General features: G+C 37.0%; 1 protein-coding gene across 13 annotated transcripts in view; it reads right to left on the reverse strand.

The window, feature by feature from the left end:
* The window catches only part of LOC149218446 (NAC domain-containing protein 54-like), a 288196-nt gene that overhangs the window by 213424 nt on the left and 50271 nt on the right, over window positions 1-24501 (reverse strand). For all 13 annotated transcript variants that reach the window (XR_016249170.1, XR_016249172.1, XR_016249173.1 and 10 more), the window contains one exon: window positions 11534-11665. Coding sequence is in view for 7 of the 13 variants with exons in the window: in XM_089384042.1 (XP_089240168.1) it covers window positions 11534-11665 (132 nt within the window). In the remaining 6 variants the exon portion in view is untranslated. The remainder of the gene's footprint in view (window positions 1-11533; window positions 11666-24501) is intronic.

The raw sequence follows: 24501 nt of genomic DNA on the forward strand, positions 1-24501 counted from the left end.
AGTGGGTCAAGAGGTTGATTCAAGAGGCCCAATAGCAAGTTGAGACTCCTAGCTCTATGTTCAGGCAGAGCAAGAAGCCACAGAGGTACACCAGGTACATGGCATTGATGATTGAGTTGTTAGACTCAGAGCCTTCTTGTTTCGAGGAGGCAGCCTCTCAGCAAGTTTGGTGGGATGCTATGGTGGAGGAATATTCCTCCATCATGAAGAACAACGTTTGTGCCACACCCAAAGGAAAAATGAATAGTAGGCTCACATTGGGTGTATAAGGTGAAGCATGGAGCATATGGGAGTGTGGAGAAGTACAAGGCCAAGTTTATGGCCTAGGGATTCTCGTAGGTTGTGGTGGAAATTGTAACTAGATTTGGTCTTCATAATTGTCATTTGTCTTATGTCATAATGTATCTCTTATGTATTGATCAAAAGATGAAAGAAAATGTAAAGAGAAAATTTATTTATGGAGCATGGTTTTCATGCTTCTTTGGTCAATAGGTCAAACATCCATTGTATGCTTCAGGTTTGTGTCTACATTCAAAACCATTAAAGACCCTATTGGGCACTTGTATCAATGTAATGAAATAAGATTTTGTAATTAAATGTGTATTAAAAACTCTTAGAGATCAATTTGGCCAGCTTGTTCATGTCAAGCTAGGGTGGGCTTTATAAGCCACTTGGAAGGGCTATATATAAAAGGACCTTCGAGTTCATGAAGGACAATTGATACACACACATTATATCTAATCTGCGGTTTATGAAGGAAGTGAGAGGAAGACAAAAAGAAGCTTGTATATCTTGGTGTCTTCTAATCAGAGGTTTGGAAGGTATGCGAAGGTCTTAGAAGGAAGAACAAATCCAATGAAGAAGGTGTCAAGTTCTATGAAGTTCAGACCCCCATCTTATGCATGATCCAAGAAGGCTTGAAGAACATTCTTGTGAAGAGAATGCGGAAAAAGATCCTACTAAATGTCTAGTTGGTCGACTTGTATCTTGGAGGGAGCTAAGAAGTCTTGTTTGGTCTCGGTAGTTTCCATTAAAGTTGATAAGAAGTAGCTCTTATGGGTTTACCACTTGGTAGGTTTTTCCCTAGCATAGAGCCTATATCTTGTGTTCACTTTTGTTTTGGCATTTATTTGATGATGAAAAACATAATCAAGTAAATGTCATGTAAGGAAAACATTCAAGTTAATTAAGTTGCCTTATCAATTTTCCAACATGGTATCAAAGCTAAGGTCAGTGATGCAAAGGCAGCTAGAAAATCACATTGAATAAAGAAGAAGGGTCTTAGGCCTAGTCTTGAAGGTCGAGCTCCTTGAAGAAATTCCAAGCTAGAAAAAGAGCATATGTCTAGGCATATTTACAAGCTTATACCTTTGCGATTTGGGCCGCAGACTAGAGATCAAAAGTCAGAAGTTTGAAGATACCAACAAGCACATTTTCAGATATCTGAAGGGCTAGACCATTAGCTTATTCAAGACTGAGTTTCTTGAAAGGAAAAACAAAATTTTGGGCATAAATATATATATATAGGAAGGACGAGCCTCAACAGTAACATTAAAGTCGACCTTGTAAAATAAAGAGAATTTCTGCTTTTTTCATAATCATATTGGGTTTATTTGGAAGGTCTACTTCAATGATCATCAGAAGATCACAGTCTCATTCTCATAAGTATATATCAGACTTTAACAAGGCTTATAGCAGCGTCTCCCCCCAACAAATTGTGCCATTGTGAAAAAGATCAAATCTGCATTCTTTTGAATAGGACCAATGCTATTGTTGAAAACAAAGAAAATAAATTTATGAGTAATTATTCTTATTTGGCATTTCAAAGTCTCAATAAAAGGAATACTTGAAGCAAGCAGTTTACAGCAGTGAGAAGAGTTTGTCATATTGAAGGCAGTCATTGTGAAAAGGATTCAAATCCATTTTACTATTGTGACTATGTTGGAAAATTATCAGCATTGATCTACTTCAACAAAGGCTTAAAAGTTTGACAAAGAATATGGCATCTCCAAGAAGAGATAGGTACGAGACCTATTCTAAGGGAATTTTTTGTGAAATTCTTGAAGATTGGTACAAGAATCACGCTTGAAAGGACAAAGCAGTTTGCTCTTATTTGACACTTTCAAGATCATTGGAAGTCAACCTCTGGCTTTGGCATCTTGGAATCAATGGAAGATCATGACAGCTATGGAAGTGAAAATACCTTGGACAATGTAATCAAGAAGAGAGCTTTGTAGCAGACTTCTTGCAATCACAAAGGACTAAGGTATGTGGTCCTTGACTTTGAGGTACGTATAATTGTCTCTATGAATATAAGGTCTAACATGAATTGCATTAGGGTTTTTGGGACATGTTTGTTCTAGGGTTTGTTGAAGACTATTGGTAACTAGGGTTTTGTACAACCCTAGTCAAGTGAGAAACCCTAACCATAATCTATCTGTTCTCTCATAAAAACCCAAATTTTTGGACTTTTGGGTTTGTAGGTAGTCAAGGGTGTATGGAAAACCTTAGTAACGGTAGAATTGAATTTTGGATTCAAACACTGGGGCTGAAGATTCAAAGGTAAATATCTAGTAACTTAGGGTTTGAATCTAAAAATCCTAGGAATCCTCCCTCTAAGATATTGTGGTATCCCTAGATTGTCTAAGTTACCATCATCTTCTTGTATTTGTATATTTTGCTTGGTGGTACTTGTCATAATGTAGGTATATTGCTAAGAAAAACCAATATTATGCTATGTAGAGCATGATGAATGGAGGGAACTGTAAAGACCCTAAAGGAACTGATGTTATCAAAGTTCATTGAAGGAAAAATGGTAACTTGGTAATCAAGTTGGATCCTTAGGCACTATGATACTCTCAAATGGAGATGGACCTTGAAATCTTGATGTTTTGTCAAGAAGAACGTCATAAGGTAAGTTTGATGATGATATCTACTATTGGTTATCTAGTTAACATGTTGTTTTTGCTGCCTGGAATGATGTTGTAGGTATATATGATAGTTGAAGCAACTATATGTATGTTGGGGGAAAAGCTCAAGGTTTGGTACTTGAAATCAAGGAATATCAAGATGTGCTCATCTTGGGATTGGAGGGTCGCAATGTGAGATGATAACCTGAAGGTCTAGAAGGGAGATCATTTTCATGGAAGCTATGATTAGCTTGAAGTTTGGTAAGCTTCAATAGAATGTCGTCATTAATAAAGTCGAGACGAAAGTGATGAGCAAGTTAGATGACTGGAACCTATCATAAGAAGATGGCTCCATGAAAGGAAGCATGCTCTGTACAATGAGATGAGGAGGAAAGAGGCAGCCATGCAAGCTGGTAGTTGGTGCTTTTATAAAAAACAAGTTTGAGGACTTGTGGCTATGACTTCCCTAAGGAAGTTGGGAATCTCCTCTAAGTTTAAGAGGGAGCAAAAAGGAGTCTCCTTGAATAGAAGCAGGATCTATTCTCTTATTAAAAGGAGAATAGGGATGTCCTCCTTGATTGAGAGGGAGTTTGGTTGGACATCAGTTTTCCCTGTCATGTACTAGTGTTAAGTTTTGGGTATGTTCTATGCTAGAGCAATTTATTTAAATTTTCACAGTTAGCAATCACATCAGCATTACGATAAACTGCAGATAGAACATAAATATAATATGCAGAAGAAAAGCCAAGGCAAGAGGACACAAGATATGGCGCAAGCCAAGGACAAACCCCACAATGTGTGGGGAAACCCTTTGATCAAATCTTCTTTTATCTTCAAAGTTCACCAGAGAAAGAGAGAGAGAGAGAGAGAGAGTACAATTACAACAGAAGTCAACACTTTGACTTGTCTAGATCTAAGCATAGATCATCTTCTATAACAATGAGATCAGTTGAAGACATTCTGCTTCAACTGATTCTCCAAGGTGACGGCTTCACCTATCATAATGCTACCTCTCATTCATCACCTTCATGTTGCTCATCATGCTGCATCAAGTTTCCCATGCTCATGATCTCATTCATCATCACGCTGTTGGGATTATCATCCTTGCTGCACCTCTGAGATACTTGATCATATCAAGAATACTAGATCTGAATACTGTGATGACTATTGCCACTATATGTCTCCTTTTATAGGTATGTTGAGAGGCTGTTGATCAATACTAAAACCTGCTTCATCATTATAGTTATGTCGAAACAGTAATGAGACTGAGATGATACCCAATGTAATTTTCATTGTGCAATCTGAGTTATGTTGTTCATTGCATCTAAACTGTCACAGGGATACCACCGAGATTTATATTGATTGATTGCGGCTACAGCAGTTCGTTCCAGTGGCCTCATTACCTTACTGCGGCCACTTACAGCTCCCTACAGCTCTTCCTTATTACTGCAGCTACCCTTTCCTTGATTGTGGTTGTATATGTCTTGACTACGACTTCATATACATGACTGCGGCGTGTTCATTTCCAACGGCTTCGTCATTTTCACTTGACTACAGCTACTTCATTTCCTGCGGCTTCGTTATTCCTCAACTGCGGCTACCCCTTTCCTTGACTGCAGCTATCGCGGTTATAATTTCCATATACAGCGTATATATGTATCACGTAGAAAGGCCACACATGTTCTAGACTTCACGTAGAATAGCCATACCTGTATACTGTATATATATAGCGTATATATGTATAGAATGGCAGAGAGGAATGCGTGAACAGGTCTTGTTGACTCACTGCGTCTTATTGACCCATTGACTGTGTTTATATTTCTTCATAAGCCTGTTGCTTACTGCGGCTAGGGCATTACTGCGTCTAGGCTATCTGGACAGCGTATGAACTGTGTGGATGTCTTCATTGCTTGCTCAGCGTATAGGGTTTCCATCACTGTGCATTCCATAACTGTGCGTATATATTGCCTTCATGACAGTGTATAAACTACGTAAGTATTTCCATCCATGCTGTGTTCCTTCCCTTATATTGTATGAATGTTTGTGCGTATATTGCTAGGGCATCATCCACGTATAAGCTAGGGCATCATCCAAGGTATCTTCTTGTGTGTCTCTCCTTCACCAAAAACCCAAGACGTGGTGAGGAGGAGATCACATGAAGAGTGTGTGTGCCAATTGACATCAAAAACTCTTCTATTTATACTAAAGCGAGGATGATGAATAGACACGTCGGTTGGACTTCTAGAGCCTACATAAGTGCTGGTCGGCTTGATAATAATTACATAAACAAAATAAATTCATATCTCCATAAATACTTATCGGAATCGGATGATCTTTGGATCAATCCTACACCTCTCGACGAGAGGGATCCAATAAAAATATCAGCTGCCAGAAATAAGCTAACCCACATGGAGTTTGGCCCTAGTTGCCAATTTAACAACTAGACCAAGACTAACAGACGTAAGTCTAGTGCATGCATCAGGGATAGGGAGAATTATGACTTGTTTGTTTTCCTTGTGTCAAGTACTATGATGGATTAGAATTGATGTCCTAAGTCAAGTACATGGGCATTGATAAGGAGAATGGTGATTTAGATAAGCATCTTGGACATACATTCATAGAGTCATGTAATGTGATGGATTAGGATGAGGATCCTAAGTCACATGGACTTGTATAAGAATGGTCCAATGGTAGGAATACTCTGGGTATCCAAGGTGGAGTATGTACCATGATGAGGCATTATGGTGTCCTATGGAATGCCTCCCAACATTGTGCTCTGATCTTGTGAAAGAGAGAGCATAGTTGTCAAGGCCTTGGGTAATGTGACAATGTTGGCTATGATGAGTGATGCTTATCAATCTGGAACTCTTCTTACAAGAACTTTTCAAATGGAGTACTTCCTTGTACAGGTTGGACAGTTATGAATACCTCCCTAGTTAAGAGGGAGTGTTGTAAATTGTAACTATTTTTTGTCTTCATAATTGTCATTTGTCTTATGTCATAGCGTATCTCTCATGTATTGATGAAAATATGAAAAAAAAGGGAAAAAGAAACAATATTTATGGAGCATGGGTTTCATGCTTGTTTGGTCAATAGGTCAAGCATCTATTGTATGCTTTTTTGTTTGTGTCTAGAGTCAAAATCATTAAAGACCCTATTGGGCACTTGTATCAATGTAAAGAAATAAGATTTTGTAATTAAATGTGTCTAAAGGACTCTTAGAGATCAAGTCAGCCAGCTTGTTCGTGTCAGCCTAGGGTGGGCTTAATAAGCCACTTGGAGGGCCATATATAGAAGGATATTTTTTTCATATCATGAAGGACAATTGATACAAACACATTATATATGATATGTGGTTTAGGAAGGATGTGCGAGGAAGTCAAAAAGAAGCTTGTATATCTTGGTGTCTTCTAATCAGAGGTTTGGAAGGTATGCGAAGGCCTTAGAAGGAAGAACAAATCCAACGAAGGAGGTGTCAAGTTCTATGAAGTTCAGATCCTTGTCTTATGCATGATCTGAGAAGGCTTGAAGAGCATTCATGTAAAGAGAATTCCTATAAAGATCTTACTAAATGTTTGGTTGGTTGACTTGTATCTTGGAGGGAGCTAGGTAGTCTTGTTTGGTCTTCGTAGCCTCCTTTGAGGTTGATAAGAAGAAGTTCTAATAGGTTTTCCCCATTGTGGGTTTTGCCCTAGCATAGAACTTATATCTTGTGTTCACTTTTGTTTTGGCATTTGTTTGATGATGAAAAACAAAATCAAGTTAAGAAGAACCTAAATCACAAGTAAATGCCATTGAAAGCATTCAAGTTAATTAAGTTGCCCTATCATCGTTCCCACAGGTTGAGGGCATAGACCATGATGAAATGTTTATCCTAGTAGCTCATTATTCATCCAACAAGATGATTCTAACACTTGCAACATAGATGGGGTGGAGGATCCACTAGATGGGTGTGAAGACAGCATTCCTCAACGGAGTGATTGAGGAGGATATATATATGGAGCAGCCAGAGGGGTTTGAGACTTTCAGCAAAGACACTCGTGTTTGTTCGCTGAAGAGAGATCTTTATGGGCTCGAGCAGGCACCGAGAGCATGGTACACACGCATTGATAACTACCTTCAAGGATTGGGCTTCACTAAGAGTGAGACGTATGCCAACCTGGACTACATTACGATTGGAGGGTTTTCGCTCATTCTAGTGCTCTATGTTGACGATCTTATATTGACTAGAGTAGTCAGCTTAATCCAGGATTGCAACACAGATCTTGCAAGAGAGTTTGAGATGAAGGATATAGGGCTTATGCACTATTTCCTCGGGTTGGAAGTATGGCAAGGTGATGGGGAAATCTTCTTCGAGCAAGGGAAGTACATTACAGATATCCTCAGGAGGTTTTAGATGCAGGATTACAGGCCCATGACCATGCCTCTAGTCACAAACTGGAGGAAGGCGGATGCTAGTAGACTAGAGCGAGTAGATGTCACATTGTATAGGCAACTCAATGGGTTGTTGATGTACTTAGTTAACACACGACTTGATATATGTTTTGTAGTGAACCAGTTGAGTCAATTCGTGATGGAACCAACCAAATTTCATTGGGTTGTTGCGAAGCATGTTTTAAGGTATCTCATAGGCATGACAGTTTATAGATTATGGTACAGATAGGTTGATGGTGTGAGGCTTGAGGGCTTCACATATGCAAATTGGGAAGGGAGCTCAACAAATCGAAAGAGTATTTGGGTTGTGTCTTCAACATTGGGTCAACAATTGTTTCCTGGTTTAGTAGGGCACAAAGATCAGTTGCACTTAGTTTAGCGGAGGTTGAATACATGGTTGCCAACTTGGTAGCATGTGAAGCCATTTAGATTAGGAAGTTGCTTATGGGACATTTCAAGCAAGGGATGGAGCCTACTGTGATACACTATGACAATCAAAGTTGCATTAAGCTCTATGAGAATCCATTGTTCCTACTATGTATAGAAAGGGGTAGTGAAGCTACCATACATTCCAACAAAGGAGCAGACAGTAGATATCTTGACCAAGACATTGGCGAGAGGCAGTTTCGTCTATTTCTGAGATAATTTGGAAGTTGTACAAAATCCCTTCCTCGCAAGACGGAGAGTTGAAAATGTAGCATAGAAGATCTTCTGGCTTGTGCCTTAGCTAGTGAAGACCACGAATTTGTCTTTCTCTACCATGAGTGTGAGTTCATGAGATGGACTTCAATTACAATGAGTTGATTTTCAGGAACTATGTATAGAAAGGGGTAGTGAAGCTACCATACATTCCAACAAAGGAGCAGACAGTAAATATCTTGACCAAGACATTGGCAAGAGGCAGTTTCGTCTATTTCTGAGATAAGTTGGAAGTTGTACAAAATCCCTTCCTCGCAGGACGGAGAGTTGAAAATGTAGCATGGAAGATCTTCTGGCTTGTGCCTTAGGTAGTGAAGAGCACGAATTTGTCTTTCTCTACCATGAGTGTGAGTTCATGAGATGGACTTCAATTACAATGAGTTGATTTCCAGTTTACTGGAATGGTCATCAAGTTTACATGCATAGTGTTGGAGCTTCAGTTACGTGGAGCCTTCTTCAGTTTGACTACAAGATGAGGTGGCAATTACAAGTTCAATTAGAACGAGTTAGTCTTCAGTGTTGATTGGAGAGAGAATGAGTTAAGACTCCAAGTGTTGATTGGAGAGAGAACAAGATGAACTCTCAATTAACTCGCAATCAGAACTCGAACTTCTAAATTGAACTAGGCCTTCTTGCATGCTCGAATTCTATCTATAAAGAGGAGGACGGAGGCATAAGATCGTCATATTCTTGTGAGATCATTCTTTGTGTGAGTGTGCGCGCAAAATTGAGGAGCTTGCACACTAGGATTTAGGAGGCCACAAGTGCGCAAGGAAATAGGGGATTTGCACTAGAAAATAGGACCCCAATTGTGCGCTAGGAAATATGAGGAAGTTCACAAGGAAATAGGGGCTTCTAATGCGCAAGGATCTAGGAGCATGGATCAAGGATACTCTGGGCAAGTCAAGGCGATTCAGCAAGAGAACATGTGTTTTCTCAGAGACAAATTGCTAGCAGTGAGTAACGTGAATTGTAATAGATCCAATTGCTCTAGAACAATCAATAAAATACCACAACAAAGAAAGCAAGTTCCCATTTGGGTTTCCTGGATAAACAAGCATGTCAATTTGTGTTCTTGTGTTTTTATCTCTGGTGTTTTTCTATTGCTTATAAATTGTTAAGAAATTGTGTATCTTGGTGAAAGTAAAGTTGGTTTTAGTTTCTAGTTGCCTTGTTTTCAGTAATTCACTAAGTAGTTGCAGAATTTCAAGGAACTTTAACAGTCCCATTGGGCTAGGGTCAAAAACTAATATCCCCGGTAAAGTGAGGGCATAGGTTTACAATCAAGATCGATCAATCATTCAGATCACCCCATAATCCATGTTAGAATGTCCAAAACATTAAGTAAAATCACATGATTGTTAGATAGTTAAAGTATCTACCTAATGATGACCCGCCTTCCTTCAAGAGGAATGTCGAATGGTGAGAAGTGTCTAACTAGTGCAAATGGTGGAGTATCATGGCATAATATCATGTACTGAGCAAATGTAGGGTTTCTGGTTGGATGGTTATCCAAAGGAGAAAAAAATTCTCCCATGGGGTCACCCACATTTTGGTGGGTAACCATGCCTATAAATTAAATCACTTTTATAGAAAGTGAATGAACAATTGAATTAGTATTATAAATGAAAGTTGGTAAATATAACAATATTCAAGGAATACAATGCTTTCCCCAATAAGGATTATGAGACTGTGTTGATGAGGTTAGCCTCAGTAATAATACAAATACAAGTAATGTTACATAAGATCATGCATTAAATTACCAAAGTTTCCCTTATTGTTGAACAAAGAGCACATAAAGAAGTCATTACACATCATCCCCCCCCCTGAACACCAAATCGCTTCCATTCTTATCTAGTGGGATCCTTTGCAACATTAATCATGCAACGGAGCATCAGTGGTGGATGAAGGTCCGAGTCAACGGGCATATCATTGACCATAGTAGAAGAACCCCTAGAGGAGGTTTCTAATGATGTTATGATGAGCCTATAAGAAAAGCAACAGTATATATGGATATCACCCATTTAGGCATAGGCCTTAACATATAAATTAAATCACTTTTATAGAAAGTGAATAAACAATTGAATTAGTATTATAAATGAAAGTTGGTAAATATATATAATATTCAAGGAATACAATGCTTTCCCCAATAAGGATTATGAGACTGTGTTGATTAGGTTAGCCTCAACAAATAATACAAATACAAGTAATGTTACATAATATCATGCATTACATTACCAAAGTTTCCCTTATTGTTGAACAAAGAGCATATAAAGAAGTCATTACACATCACCCCCCCTTGAACACCAAATCACTTCCATTCTTATCTCATGGCGTCTTTTGCAACATTAATCATGCAACAGAGCGTCAGTTGTGGATGAAGGTTCAAGTCAACGGGCATATCATTGACCATAGTGAGAAGAGCCCCTAGAGGAGGTTTCTTATGATGCTATGATGAGCCTATAATAAAAGCATCAGTGAATGTAGATATCACCCATTTAGGCATAGGCCTTAACCTATAAATTAAATCACTTTTATAGAAAATGAATGAACAATTGAATTAGTATTATAAATGAAAGTTGATAAATATATACAATATTCAAGGAATACAATGCTTTCCCCAATAAGGATTATGAGATTGTGTTAATTAGGTTAGCCTCAGCGAATGATACAAATACAAGTAATGTTACATAAGATCATGCATCACATTACCAAAGTTGCCCTTATTGTTGAACAAAGAGCACATAAAGTAGTCATTACACATCACCCCCCCTTGAACACCAAACCACTTCCATTCTTATCTAGTGGGATCTTTTGCAACATTAATCATGCAACAGAGCGTCAATGGTGAATGAAGTTTCAAGTCAACGGGCATATCATTGACCGTAGTGAGAAGAGCCCCTAGAGGAGGTTTATAATGATGCTATGATGAGCCTATAAGAAAAGAAACAGTGAATGTGGATATCACCCATTTAGGCATATGCCTTAACCTATCCAATGGATGAGTAGTCAAAGCAAACAGATCACTTAAAAAATCATCTATCATTCTCAAGCAAAGGATTGGCATCATTGAATTGATCATCTATTGGAGGAGTGTCATCACTAAACTATAGATCTAATGGACAAGCACTAGAAGAAATATCATGTATAGGAAAAGAGACTTCCATGAATTTCATTATATTATCCTAAAACCAACTATCTAAGCACGTAGATCAAATCTAGTTACTTGTTGGAATTATTAACTATTGCATGCAACAGAATTAAAGAAAAAAAAAAGCAATCACAAAGTGCAAAATTCTTCTGCTCTTCTAGATCAGTGCATCATTTAAAATTATCTTCACAACTTACAAGAGCTCCCTTGTAGGGAAAATGGCTATAAGGAATTAATCAAACAAACAGCGAACCTAAAATTTCCAATCAACACGGAAATCAAGGCATCCTACCCTCCAATCCATATGGCTATACAGAATTTGTATGGACAATTGTATGACCTGCTCTACTAGGTTGTATGATTGCTCTTTTCCATGTTGTTGACTAGTTGCATGTCCTTGTCGAACATTGGTTTCCTTCGTCGTAATGCTAGAGAAGACTAGCAAAATCTCCTCAAAGGAGTTGTGTAGCCCCTGACAAATAAAAAGATATTATAAATGTTGATAGTAAAGGATTTAAATGTTGGAGAAAGTTTTTTTTGTTAGTTTAAACGGTAACATTAAATATTGTATTCAAAATCTGCATCCAAGGCATAGCATTTCATCAAAAGTGTAAAAGGATTTAACCCAACTCTTGCACTATTCTAATTGCCATAGGCATGGGCAGAGTTTTAGCTACAAAATTACAACTCTATATATACTCTTTGTATAAACTTGACAAAATGTCCCCACAAGCATAACTACACGAACTTGCATACTAACAAACATTAGCCAAGGGCTTCATCTCTATTCCAAGAGGGCACTTGTTTATGTACTAAAACAGAGGCATTTAAACCTGGAAGAAGGAAAAACAGAGGAATGAAGACTCCCACTAGAAGTTGATAGCATTTTTTCAAATTGTTGGCAAAGACTAGTAATCTTGTTCTCCAATTGTTGAATCTTTGAACATTGTTCAAAGAGAATCTCCATGGTGGTGGAGACAAAAGTCACGATTTTCCAAACCCTTAGTTGCATGTGTGTTGCGGGATAAAATCTGTAGGCTAGGGTTGATAGCCCCAACAGAGTGGAAGTAATCAGACAATAAAGAAAACCCAAACAACCATACAATATGCTTTGAATTGACAAAGAGAGGTTTAGCCACTCACGAGTGGTTCCTACACTTGATGTAGATCTAAACATTCTTGTTCACCATGTACATGTCAACAGTTCCTAATATCATAATAGTACAAAGCAATGGACAAAATTTGTGAGGATCATTGTCATCATTTGGCTTCAATTTCATCATTGTAAGCCCAAATTCTGCAATTTTTTTGTAAATGATTCTAGTAGGACTATTAAGCCATGTAATAACATCTAGGTAAGCCTACGATTCTTCTCAAAGTTTTTCATCCTATGGAGTTTTTTTAACTCCCCAAATTATGTGTGATTGTAAACACGGATAATTGGCAGAGTTTTTCTCCCAGATTTACCCCAAAGCTAGGGTGGAATTCTTTAACGAGGTCTTAGGTGAGTCCTGATGTTTATCGAGTCTATGCATATTTCATACTAGATCATGTGTCATGTCACAAAATTGGGCATAGTCAGATTTATGTCAAATGTGTATTTCCCCTTTTAAGGGTTGATACTGTAATATTTTGACGTAAAAGTGTATCTAGGAATAGTTTAGTGCATGGTTACTCATATTTAGACACCATGGGTAAAAAAAAATTAAAGATCCACTTAGAGGGTAAAAAAATATTTATTCCCCTTTGTGTATCTAGGAACAGTTTAGTGCATCGTTACTCATATTTAGACACTATGGCTAAAAAAAAAAACTTAAAAGATCCACTTAGAAAATTATTTATTCCCCTCTGAGTCTTTTAATTAATTTTTCTGACAAAAATAAAAAGAAAACAATTAGCCATAAAATTAACTAAATTTGAAGTAAAAAATTAATTTGAGAAAAAATAAATTCTCTCCAAGTGGAAAATCATCAAAAATTCGTGGGTCCAAAGGGAATTAAATTTTAAAGGTCCTCCATCAGGGAAAATGTCGATTTTTTAAGAGAAATTGACCCTTTGGACATTGGTGGTCAAGTCAAATTGAATTTTTTTGGAGATAAAAGTCCAAAATATTATTTTTGTACCAAGAAAAAAATGGGTTTTAAGAGAGATTCGAATTTTTCCTCAAAATAAAAGAATCGACAGAGGAAATAGAGTTATTTCAAGAGAAGATCGATGGATGAGATTATTTTGACAAGGATTAACCCAACTAATCGTTATTTCCACTTGGAGGGATTTTCTTTCTTATTTTTCTATATAAGGAAGCCTTTGAGCTACTCATTGTAACTTCAATTGGAACAGTGTTGAAAATATTTTCTACTGAGCAAAGCTCTGCTGGATTTTGTAATAAAAGCATAAGACTTTAAGGTTCAATTCAGGTGTCTCCAACTTGTTGATCTGAGGTATGTGTTGGATGGTTTATTTTTATATGCTTTGAGCTAATACATTGCATTACTATTATTTCAATTATTGGTAGTAGGAACATCTATTGGCACAGGTAGCTTGCTTTAGGTGTTGGTATAGAGTAAGCACTTTGGGTCTAAGGTATCTGGCAAGTATCTTCAAGTTCATAGATCCCTTATGTGGATCGAATCCCTCTTGATCTGATAATATATTTTTTGAAGTGCATTTGTGCTACAAGTTGCTCCAGCCCTTGGAAAAGCCCAAGTTCACAGACTGTGAGGGGATAACACTTTGTTTGGCTTCAAATCTTAATCTAAGGAATATTTGATGTAGGAGGGTTTTGCCAAAATTTAAAATTTGAGGTGAGTGGTAGCCCCCCTCAACGGGGTCCGAGGTAGTGCTCCAAGGAAAAAAATTTGGACCCTATATTAGGTGGGCGGACCTACCTATGGTTTTGTGCATGGATTTTGCACATGGTTTTGGGCGCGATGGTTTTCGGTCCATGGTATTTTGTAGATCCGATCAAGGGAACTACGGTTATGTTCTAATCCGGGGTTAATGGATTAGGGTTTATGGATGCTTCGGCATGTATATATATGTATTGTAACATTGAAAGGAATATAATGAAAAATCAATCTGGTAGTCCCGTTTTGGGATCCACGGGAAAATCTCTATGTATATTTTTTAATGTGTTATGCTCTCGCCATTGTTTATTTTCTGCTTTTAGAATTCGTATGCAGGTAATTTCTGTACGAGGTTAAAACCTACAAAGATTAATATGCCAATAGGATTAATTGTATTTTTGTAGATATTGTAAATATTGTAAAATCATTTTTTTAATCTAACCCTTGTATTTTAACACTAACCCATTAATTCTATTTTGTATAGTATTGAGGCTTTGGGGTTTTATTTAAATTTTTTGTATATATTGGGCATTTGGGCTTTCTATTTTTCAGTTGTGTAGGTGATAGCTCAGGCATGTTGAAGTGGAAATTAAATTTTTGGTGAGTCTTCGCCTCACTAACCTAGACAGCTAGGGTTTTGAGGGTTTCTAGGCCTGTAGAGGAAGTCATCCCAGAGAAAGGAAGAGTTTGTTGAGGGTTTGAGGCCTGATCTAGGGCCTTAAGCCTAGATCTAGCATACCCACTCCTCCATTGCTCAACGTGTGGCTCAGAAAAGGAAGTTGCAGCCCATGGAGGAGATTTTTGGCACTACTTTTGCTGTAAAATTTTGTTTTTTTGTCGTTGCAAGGGGTGTCGTGGGGTTTTGAAGCCTCTTAGAGGCTAGCTGCAGGACCTAGAAGCCTTTTCTCCCCTAGTCACAGCCCTTTGTGGGCTTTTTTTGGCAACCACGGGCCTTAGAGGCTTTGATTCTCCTAGTCGTGGGCCTTAGAGGCCTTCTTTGGCAGTTGCATCCCTTTGTGGGCTTGTAGCCCTGGCCGCAGACCTTGGAGGGATTTTGGCCCTAGGCCGCAGGCCTATTTAGCCTTATTTTCGCTAGCGTTGGCCTCATTAGGCCTTAGTCCCCTAGTTACATTCCCTTTTGGCTCGACCACGATTTTGGCATTTGATTTTGGCACTAATATTTGTGTTTTCAGGCTTATGTTAAGTTTTGGCAAGAGTATGAGTTGATTTCCATATCATTTGTTCCACCTATCTATTGTGTTTCAAGCTAACACTTTGTTTTGCAGCCCTATCTCTAGTTTGAGGAAGGATTTCAAGTGTTTGAGGTCTCATTAGTTCATTACTCAGCCTTGAAGCCCTAGCTTCAGTGACAAGAGGGTTGATCTCTCATTTTGTGACACTTTTCAAGCCAATAATTGGTGTTGCAAGTGTTTGAAGGAGTTCTAGTGCATATAAGAAGCTTATATATCCATCCAACAAGGCCTCAAGGCCTGAGGGTTTGCCTCTTCTCTCCTATTCTCCTCTTTGTTTTCATAATCAGATCTGAAGTAGTTCTTAACAGTGGTCTAATACCTCAACTTAATCATCATCTATAATAGCCCTAAGACACATTTAAGACATTGCATAAGCTAAATAGATATTAGTGTTTTTCATGTAATAGCATTCTACATGTATCTTAAGGACTGATATAATTTTTCTAAGGTCTGGTATGAGCATTTAGAAGTCTGATATATAAGTTAACAGTGGTAAGAAAACACCTTGCTAAGGCTTAACGTTCATAAAAATTCATTTCTAAGTCTTGAGAACACTATGGTAAAGTGTTAAAGTAATTGCTCTTGTGAAATCGTGTTTATCTTTAAGGTGGTAAAAAGAATCCTTGAATGCTTTGATCTTGTTCTCTTTAAATCTAATCACACACTGGGAAATCATTGTTAGCAATCTCATTTCAAGATAGTTGTGCTCTAATTGGCTCTAGTATTGGTTTCATTGATTGCAAGAAGTAAATCTTAATTGGCATAAATAAGAATTTTGGATAATCTTTGTGGTGAATGCCTCTTTGTCTCTAATTGACATATCAAGTTTAAAGAGATCTTGCCATTAATAATTCTTGTTATTGGTTAATTGAGAGAAATTGGTTAATTCGTGAGATTTGCTAATTGCATTGTTTATTGTCATTGAGTATCATTGACGAGCATTGATTTATTGGAGTAGTTCAAAGTGTTTTCCTCTTTTGAAAGATCTTTTCACTTTGATATCACAAATTGGGCATCATATGTTGCGGCATTGTGATTTTAAGTTCCTCTTGTTAATTGTGCAACATAATAACTGTTGTGGAATCAAATAAATCTTGTTGAGGAACTCATTTTGATTAATAAATTTCATTAAGGCATTCACTCATATCTTTCATTTCATTCTAGGACTAGAAGTGCATTTGTAAAAAATTACCTCTAAGCATAAGCTTGGTTGTAAGAAGATATGACCACCTTTCTCACCCAACTTACGAAGTTTAGACCCTCATTTGTGGTTAACATGGGTGACCTTCCAGTTCTCTTGCGAACAATCCCTTATAGGAACGGAGGCACTTCGTCGGTTAGAATCTCACAGGAGGTATCGTTAATAAGGCCTTACCCTCCTTCCTTTGGGCTTCTCTCTACAACCTACATTCGAGACTAACTTCAAAACAGTTGAGAGAAAAGACTCACCTTATAGGGCATTTAAACTAAAATCTACCAAGATCTTGCATTTCACTTAGATCTAGGATTTGCACTTTATTTAGGATAGATTTGCACCCTACAGCAGGTGTTCATATGGTAACTTGGAATTTAATTCATATTGTGCAAGTAAATTGACTCCTAAGGCATTGGTCTCTAACTAATAGTTAAATCTAATCAAGTGGGGCTTAAGTAATCATACTTGCCTTTAATCTTAAGCAAGTTGCTAGGCCATTCAGTTGTGTCTCCTTTACTTGTTGGTTAGTTCATCTCTTCATCCACAGAGACTACCCCCCTAGTCTGGAACTAGGAAACAACTTAAACGAAGAGTGCATGGATCACAACCCCTGTCATGAGTGTTGTCGCAATGTAGTGTACAATTTGAGCAACAACAAGTCCAAACCCTCGCTCTCACTCCTTATGCACAGACCTAAAACACAAGCAGTAAGATAACGAGCAAAATAGCAACATCAAAACATACAAAGATATTTGATATGTTAGTTAAACAATAATCCAATTACATAATTAAGAACATGTCATATGAACAATTGAATAGGAAAGGAACATAAGTTTCTTTATTAAGATGTACAGCAAAAAGGTAATTATGCAATTACCTAACCCTTGTTGCATGCACTAAACGGAATCGTCCCCAAATCCTTCCTTCCCGAGCCACTAAAGGTCTCCTCCTCTAGCAAAAGCTCTGATAGTTTGAAATAAAGAAGCTCAAAACTACAACATGGAAACGAGGGTCTCCAAAAGAAGGGAGAGTGCTTAAAAGCACAGGGATAACAGACCTCATCGAGGATAATTTTTCCAACATTAGAATACAAAGGCAACTCACATGCCTAGTGCACCACCCAAAGTGTGTATAAATACCACTAGAAATTGGTGTGGGTGGTTATGGCATGGGCTACAACAGGGGGCTTCTAGTCTAGTACAAAAACCCTGCCTGAAAATGTGCATATTTTATATATTTTTTGATGTATTTTAGATTTTTAAGGCATATGTTGGTTGCTTTATGAGCACCTGCGTATATACGAGTTTTGTATGTGGCATCTCGCGTATGGAATTTGAAAAGATTTTTTTAAGAAAAAGTCAAGTCAATACAGGGATAAGGGGATGTTGCCCTGGCCAAACTGTGCATCTAAATATAAGCGTGGGAAAAGATGTTATAACAATTTGCAATATAGCATCCCAAAGTCCCTTAGAGTCAGACTCTTGAGAAGGAAAGCAGAAGTCATGGGTCGTACTAAGGACAAGAGGTTTGTTAACGAAGATCTAAACCAACTAACAAATCTTCCTTGTTTGGACCCCCTTGAATAGACCAGAAATTGCTAGGAAGAAAGAGTTGGTATCCAATGAACCAACTCAACCTATTCCAGGCTTCCAATTTCTGGAGAGAAAAAAGAGGAGGCCTCCACACTCTTCTCAATAATAAAACAATAAGCCAATGAGGCCCATAGGATTAATTCTAACATGGTTCCCACCCTCCAACGGAACAGCTTTAATTATACCCTCAATTTCACAAAGTAATTGAATTAACCAAGGAACTAACAAAACCTAAGTTACCAGAAACCCCTAGTCCAAGGACCAGAAATGTCGTTCCTCGTTTCTGAAACAAAAACGAGAACAATCCTCCTCCAAAACAACACAAAAACGTTTTTTTGCAATTTCCAAAATTTTGAAACGTTGGTTTTGTGCACGGAAACGTATTCTGGAGGTTTTCAATTTTTTTTTACGAAAATTGGGATCCGTTTTCAGATTTCCGGAAATGAATCCAACTTAAAAGCCCCGAAAACGAGTATTAAAAAAAAATAGGTTTCAAGTTACGCATTAAAAGTGACGCCTTCACTTAATCGACCGACCTTTCACTTAATTGACCAATCAACCAGGCATTTGAAGTTGAGTTGTCGTTGGAGCTTAGAGCAGCCACCGTCGTGACCACTCAGTGTTGTCCGTCATCACTCGAGCTGCTGGAGCATTAGAGAGTGGGAGCATTGCTGAAGAAATAAACAAATATCAATTTTTCAGAGAAACCAGAAACCCGTGTGGCTTTGTTGATTGAACCTTTGCTGACTTCCTAAGACAGGGTTTGCACAAAAGCATAGGTGATCTTCTCCTTTAAAAAATCTTGTTGTGCCCATTGGAACATTTTTTGCATGTGCATTTCTTTATTTAGGAACGAATTTGATACTTGACCCCTTTGGAATTTCACTATGATTGTTTGCCTCTTTCTAAGGGTTGACATCATTGCCTTAGCATATACTTCCACACTTAGCACACCTTGGTAGATAAAAAGTTAAACGAAAATGACAAAAAAAACGGGGGTGAAATAACACAATAGATTTCTTATCAAACTACAAGCTTAAGTGACCAAATGGCTTGTGATAACCTAGGTTGTGAGCCTAGTGGTTAGTAGTCTTATATATAAGGGGGTGATTTAAATTGGAAACTGATACTTGCACCTTTTATAAGTAAAGGGGGGTGTATGTTTGTGCGTGTATAAGTGCGATATTAATTTTAAATATGTACTTGTGATAAAGTTGGGAAAGAAATGACCATGTGCCAAATTAACGTTAGTAAGAAACAATAGTCGGGGTAAAAGTAAAGTATGAAAGAGAGTACAAATAAAATGAAAGGAAAACAAACAAACAAAAAAGAGAAAAGAGGTGAAATAGGAAGAGAGCAAATACAAAAGAGCATGTTGCCACTTGTCCTCACCTAGACATGCATGTTCCCACATAGTTTTGGAGGAGGAAGAAGAATAAAAAGAAAGAAATCTATCGTGGAAGGGTACTCTTGTTTCAATTTTATTTTGGAGTGCATTCTTTAAGGAAAGACTTCCACAGGGAAACCAATGTTGCACAGTGTTCCAAAACATAGAAACATTCAAAATGTAGTTAGTTTGTGTCCAAAATGATGAGAAGTTTTGCCCAAATTTACAGGAAATGGCAGGTTGGGAGCAGCAAAAATATATATTGAGTAAAACAAAAGAGGGAAAATGGGAGAGCTGCATGCATTAAGGAGCTCCCTAATGATCTTTAAACATGTGTGACCATTAATACCTACTGGATATAATATAATGCTCCGACTCTTGGATATGATATGTAAATGTAATTTATGATGGTGTTTTAAACTTTTAAACAATAAATATTGAATACCATGATATGCCATATGAATTATGAATAATGATAGTAGACTGCCAGTAATCTATGTTCATCTTATACTTTGTACTATGTAGTGTGCGCATTATTAATTTTGGTGATAATGTTGTAACTTGTCATGTTGACGACTTAAATTTGAAACTAAAACTTAATGATATGTTGAATGATGAATCATGAATGTTATAATAATCATTAACGATGATGACAATGTTTATGTTGAATTGATGATGATAATAGATGAGAACTGATTATGTATTTTTAAATATAGAATCTAGCTTCTAAAAGATGAATGGTAATATGAAATTCTTTTATGTGTGTGTGTGTCATTTCCTTGTTGTATCGTACCCAGATTTTTTGAAAATTTGTCGTATCCATTTCCAACCACGTATTCGTATCCGTTCCCGTATCTGTTTCAATGCAACTTAGAACAAAACACTCAAAAGTTTCCTTACCCGACTTTCTTTGGCTCCAACAAGTGGCAAAACCCTGTCCTCTTCCTGGTAGAGCACAAAAGTTGAAGCAATCCACCCTTCCCAATCTCCCACCAAGCTGACTGGCGTGACAACATCATCCAATCTACCAATTTGCAACCCAATGCTACCACCTCGTGTATAGGAAAACAACAAAGAGTGCGTATCCGAATCTCCATATCTTTAATTTGAATCCACACACGAAGGGTACCATCAGTCATCCCTAATCAACATTACCAGCAATTGAGGTAACAATAACCCCATAGATAAGGACTACAACCACCTTCCCAAACACAATTTAACATTAAATATCGACATGGGCTCCCACGCCATGGCCACATTCATATCGCCCATATCCTCTCAAACTCGAATGCAAATAACAATCGTCTTTCATTGTCGTAGTCACCCATCATGCTTATGGAACATAGTGGTGAGTCACCACCTTGTTCACCACGCAGGGAGCCCACCTCAAATTGAATTTCCTTATTTTCCATTTGATCTTACGATGATACTATTATTCTGAAGGACATACAAATAGTGCACTCCTCAAAGTTTTTAAGAAGTCATTTGATTCGCTTAAGCATTGAATTTGAAGCAAGGTCATTTTAGGAGCAAACAAAGTGTGGCCAAGAATGATTTTTGAATCCCCCACTATGAATAGTTTCCAAATGTGGTTAGAAAGAGCTACACATAGGCCTTGGAGCAATGCATACTTTTCTGCCATATTGTTTGAGGCCTTACCGCAACAACAAGAGTAAATATTTCAATACTTCCTTAGGGATGAAATAATCCCCCCTCCCCCCACCCTCCTTGCTAGAGAAATATTATTATTCATACAATACTTACATATTCTAAAACAATTTCACCTCTCCTCCTGACATAATGATGCCAACCTTCAATTTCTTAAAGCTTGCCATATACCCCTCAACACTCTCAATGTCACCCATCTTGAGATTGGAAAGTTCAATCTCAACTTCATTGACCAAAGTGCTATTATATGTGCTGCTAGAGTGTACATAAATACATCTTTAATAATAAAAACAATAATAAATAATATTAAATAACCAAAGGTCATGTGTCTAAAATGCATGTCTATTCAAGAAACATGACCATTCAATATATACTCCATACACAATGTCACATGCTATTGTAATTATCATATTAAACACATTATATTTATCCATATGAATTCTTGTATGCTATCATATTTATTTTGGATACTCATGTCGTGAACATTGTTATTGCTACCACAAAATAGAGCAGGCCAAATGCAAAGCCCTTACGCAAATCTAAACCTTACGACAACAAGAGATTGGCCACAACCGTCACCTCAGCAACCTTTCTCTGGTTGTTTAGTGGTGAATTGAATCCCACGAGGGAGGCTTCCTTATAAAGATCACCTAAAGATATTCAATAAAGGAGGATTTAAGGTTATGCAAGGTCTTATGATTGAAGAAAATGTACTAGCGGAGGCCAGAAAGGCAAATAAGATATACCAAAGTTCAAGTAGTATTTCCTATGACCTCTTTGATAGATTAGCGAGTGTTTATAAGTTAAGGTATTAGTGATATTCAATAATATGGCATGCAAATATCATATAATAGCTAGAAGGTCTTTTGAGCATAGAGCAATAAAGAAACACAACTATCAATTAGGTAAGCAAGTTTTAGAGTAGAAAGGTAAGCTTTTTATTATTAAAACATGCATATAACAGCAATTAAAGAGATGATGTCATTCCTAATGTTAGGAAACCAGCTCACGAAAAGATAGATCAACGCCTTAGAAATTAGCCTCTTCGAGGAGGCAACCTCCTTTACATTACACAAATGAACAATTCTTAGATGATTCAAATGACAAAACCTCCTTTCTATATATAGGAGTCTAAGGGGTCACAATATAACCAAGCCGACCTAACAATAATAATATAAAAGCACAAAAATAACAATAAAGGGATTCTATGGAGCACAATAATAACAATATGGGGCAATAGGGGCACAACAATATTAATAAGGGATACAACTACAATAGTAATGGGGAATCACTAGTATTATAGGGACCTAACATGCCCCTCTCCTTCAAAAAAGTTTGTCCTCAACGCTTGAGTAGTTCTGAATGCTTCTGTATAAAATTCTCATCCCCCCATGTGGAATCTTCAGCAGATAAGTTCTTCCACTTGATGAGATACTCCAAAATTAATCGATTTCGTAGCTAACAATGTAAACTTTGAAACAAGAACTAATATTGTTACCCGTTTCGTAGAGATAGCAAAAAAGTGACCTAATTTTGAAAAGGGATGATGCAGCACACACATGTTTTTTTTAGAGCATAGTTTTTGGCACTTTAATTTTTTTTATGTACATTGCGTTTTAGAATGGTAGTGATTTTCATGCTGATTTAAAAAAATGGTAATTCTACGTCAGATCCTTTTTTTAAAATACCTATTTTTTTACTTTAAATTTTCTAATGTATGAAATGTAAATAATTATTTTGTAAATTTAATAATTTTTGAAGTGGTCGTTTTTTTCATATTTTCTTGTTTTTATTTTAATTTTAATTTTTTTGTAGTGAGGTTTTTATTTTTTTACATTTTTAAAATTAGAAAGTCGATATTTTGAATTTTCAATATTCTACATATTTAAACATCCTTAATTAATTTTTCAATCCACATGAAATAATTGTTTCTAAAAAAATTATTTTTTAACAATGGACATAAAAATAACCATTTTTAACATAAATATAACTAAAAAACTACATGTTTTGATCATTTTTCACTAGAATTGACATGTGAAAATCACAATTTTTATACGAAAATTTTAACTAAAAATGGTTAAATAATAGTTTTTTTTATGAATTTCATGTCCAAAAAAATTAATAATCACTTCTTCTTTTTCAAAAAACAATGATTAACTTAAAAATTAATGTGAAAATCAGATATTACAAATATTGAACACATAACAGTATCAATCCCCGTAATCGGAATCAAACAACCACCGCCTGACTGCCCATGGGGGTGGCTACCCGATTCTCGGAATCGGATAGCCACGACCCGGCCACCCCCACGGGCAGTCGAGCAGTGGCCATCTAATTCTCAGCCACCGCCCGACCATCCCCACAGGTGGCTGGGCAGTGGCTATCTGATTCCGAGAATCGAATAGCCACCGTCCAGCCACCCGTGGGGGTGGCCGGGCGGTGGCTATCTGATTTTGAGAATCGGATAGCCACCCCCATGGGCAACCAAGCGATGGCTATTTGATTCCGAGAATTGGATAGCCACCCCCACGGGCATCCGGGCGATGGCTATTCGATTCTGAGAATCGGATAGCCACCCCCACGGGCAGTCGAGCGATGACTATTCGATTTCGAGAATCAGATAACCACCCCCATCGGCGGTCAGGCAGTGGCTATCCGATTCTCGGAATTGGATAACCACCCCCTGACTGCCCTTGAGGTGGATATCTGATTCTCAGAATCGGATAGCCACCGCTCAGCCGCCCCCACGGGCAGCCGAGCGGTGGCTATCCGATTCTGAGAATCAGATAACCACCACCCGGCCACCCCCACAAGCGGTTGAGTGGTGGCTATCCGATTCTGAGAATCAGATAGCCACCGCCCAGCCGCCCGTGGGGGCGGTGGCCGATACAATTGTTTTTTTTAAATAAAAATAAATTTTGTTGAACATGTTTATTGTATTTATATATATATATATATAAATTTTAAATGGTTTTTTTAATTTTATATATATTTATAAAATATATATATTTTAAATGTTATTTTAAAAAATATCAAAAATATATTTAGCTTTTTTTTTTTAAATGATGTTTAATTTGAAAATATGTATTTTTTAAAAATTGTAATTGTTTTTCAGATTTTGTTTTATTTTTAATTTTAGCATATTTTTGTTTTTTAGGGTTTTTTGAAAATGTTTTTAATCTTAATTTTTGTAGTTTTTTAATTTTTTTCTTTTTTTTTGTTATTTTTCTATTTTTTTAATCTAGTTTGTTTTTAATTTTATTTTATTTTTTTAGTTTTTCTTAATGTTTTTTTTTAATTTCCTATTTTTACTTAATTTTATAGTTTTATTTTATTTTATTGTTTCCCAAAAAATTTTATGGTTTAC

Source organism: Pinus tabuliformis, chromosome Q, assembly GCF_031772625.1.
Source record: "Pinus tabuliformis cultivar Carrire ecotype Pingquan chromosome Q, CPIR1, whole genome shotgun sequence".
In the NCBI taxonomy this organism is placed as follows: Eukaryota; Viridiplantae; Streptophyta; class Pinopsida; order Pinales; family Pinaceae; genus Pinus; species Pinus tabuliformis.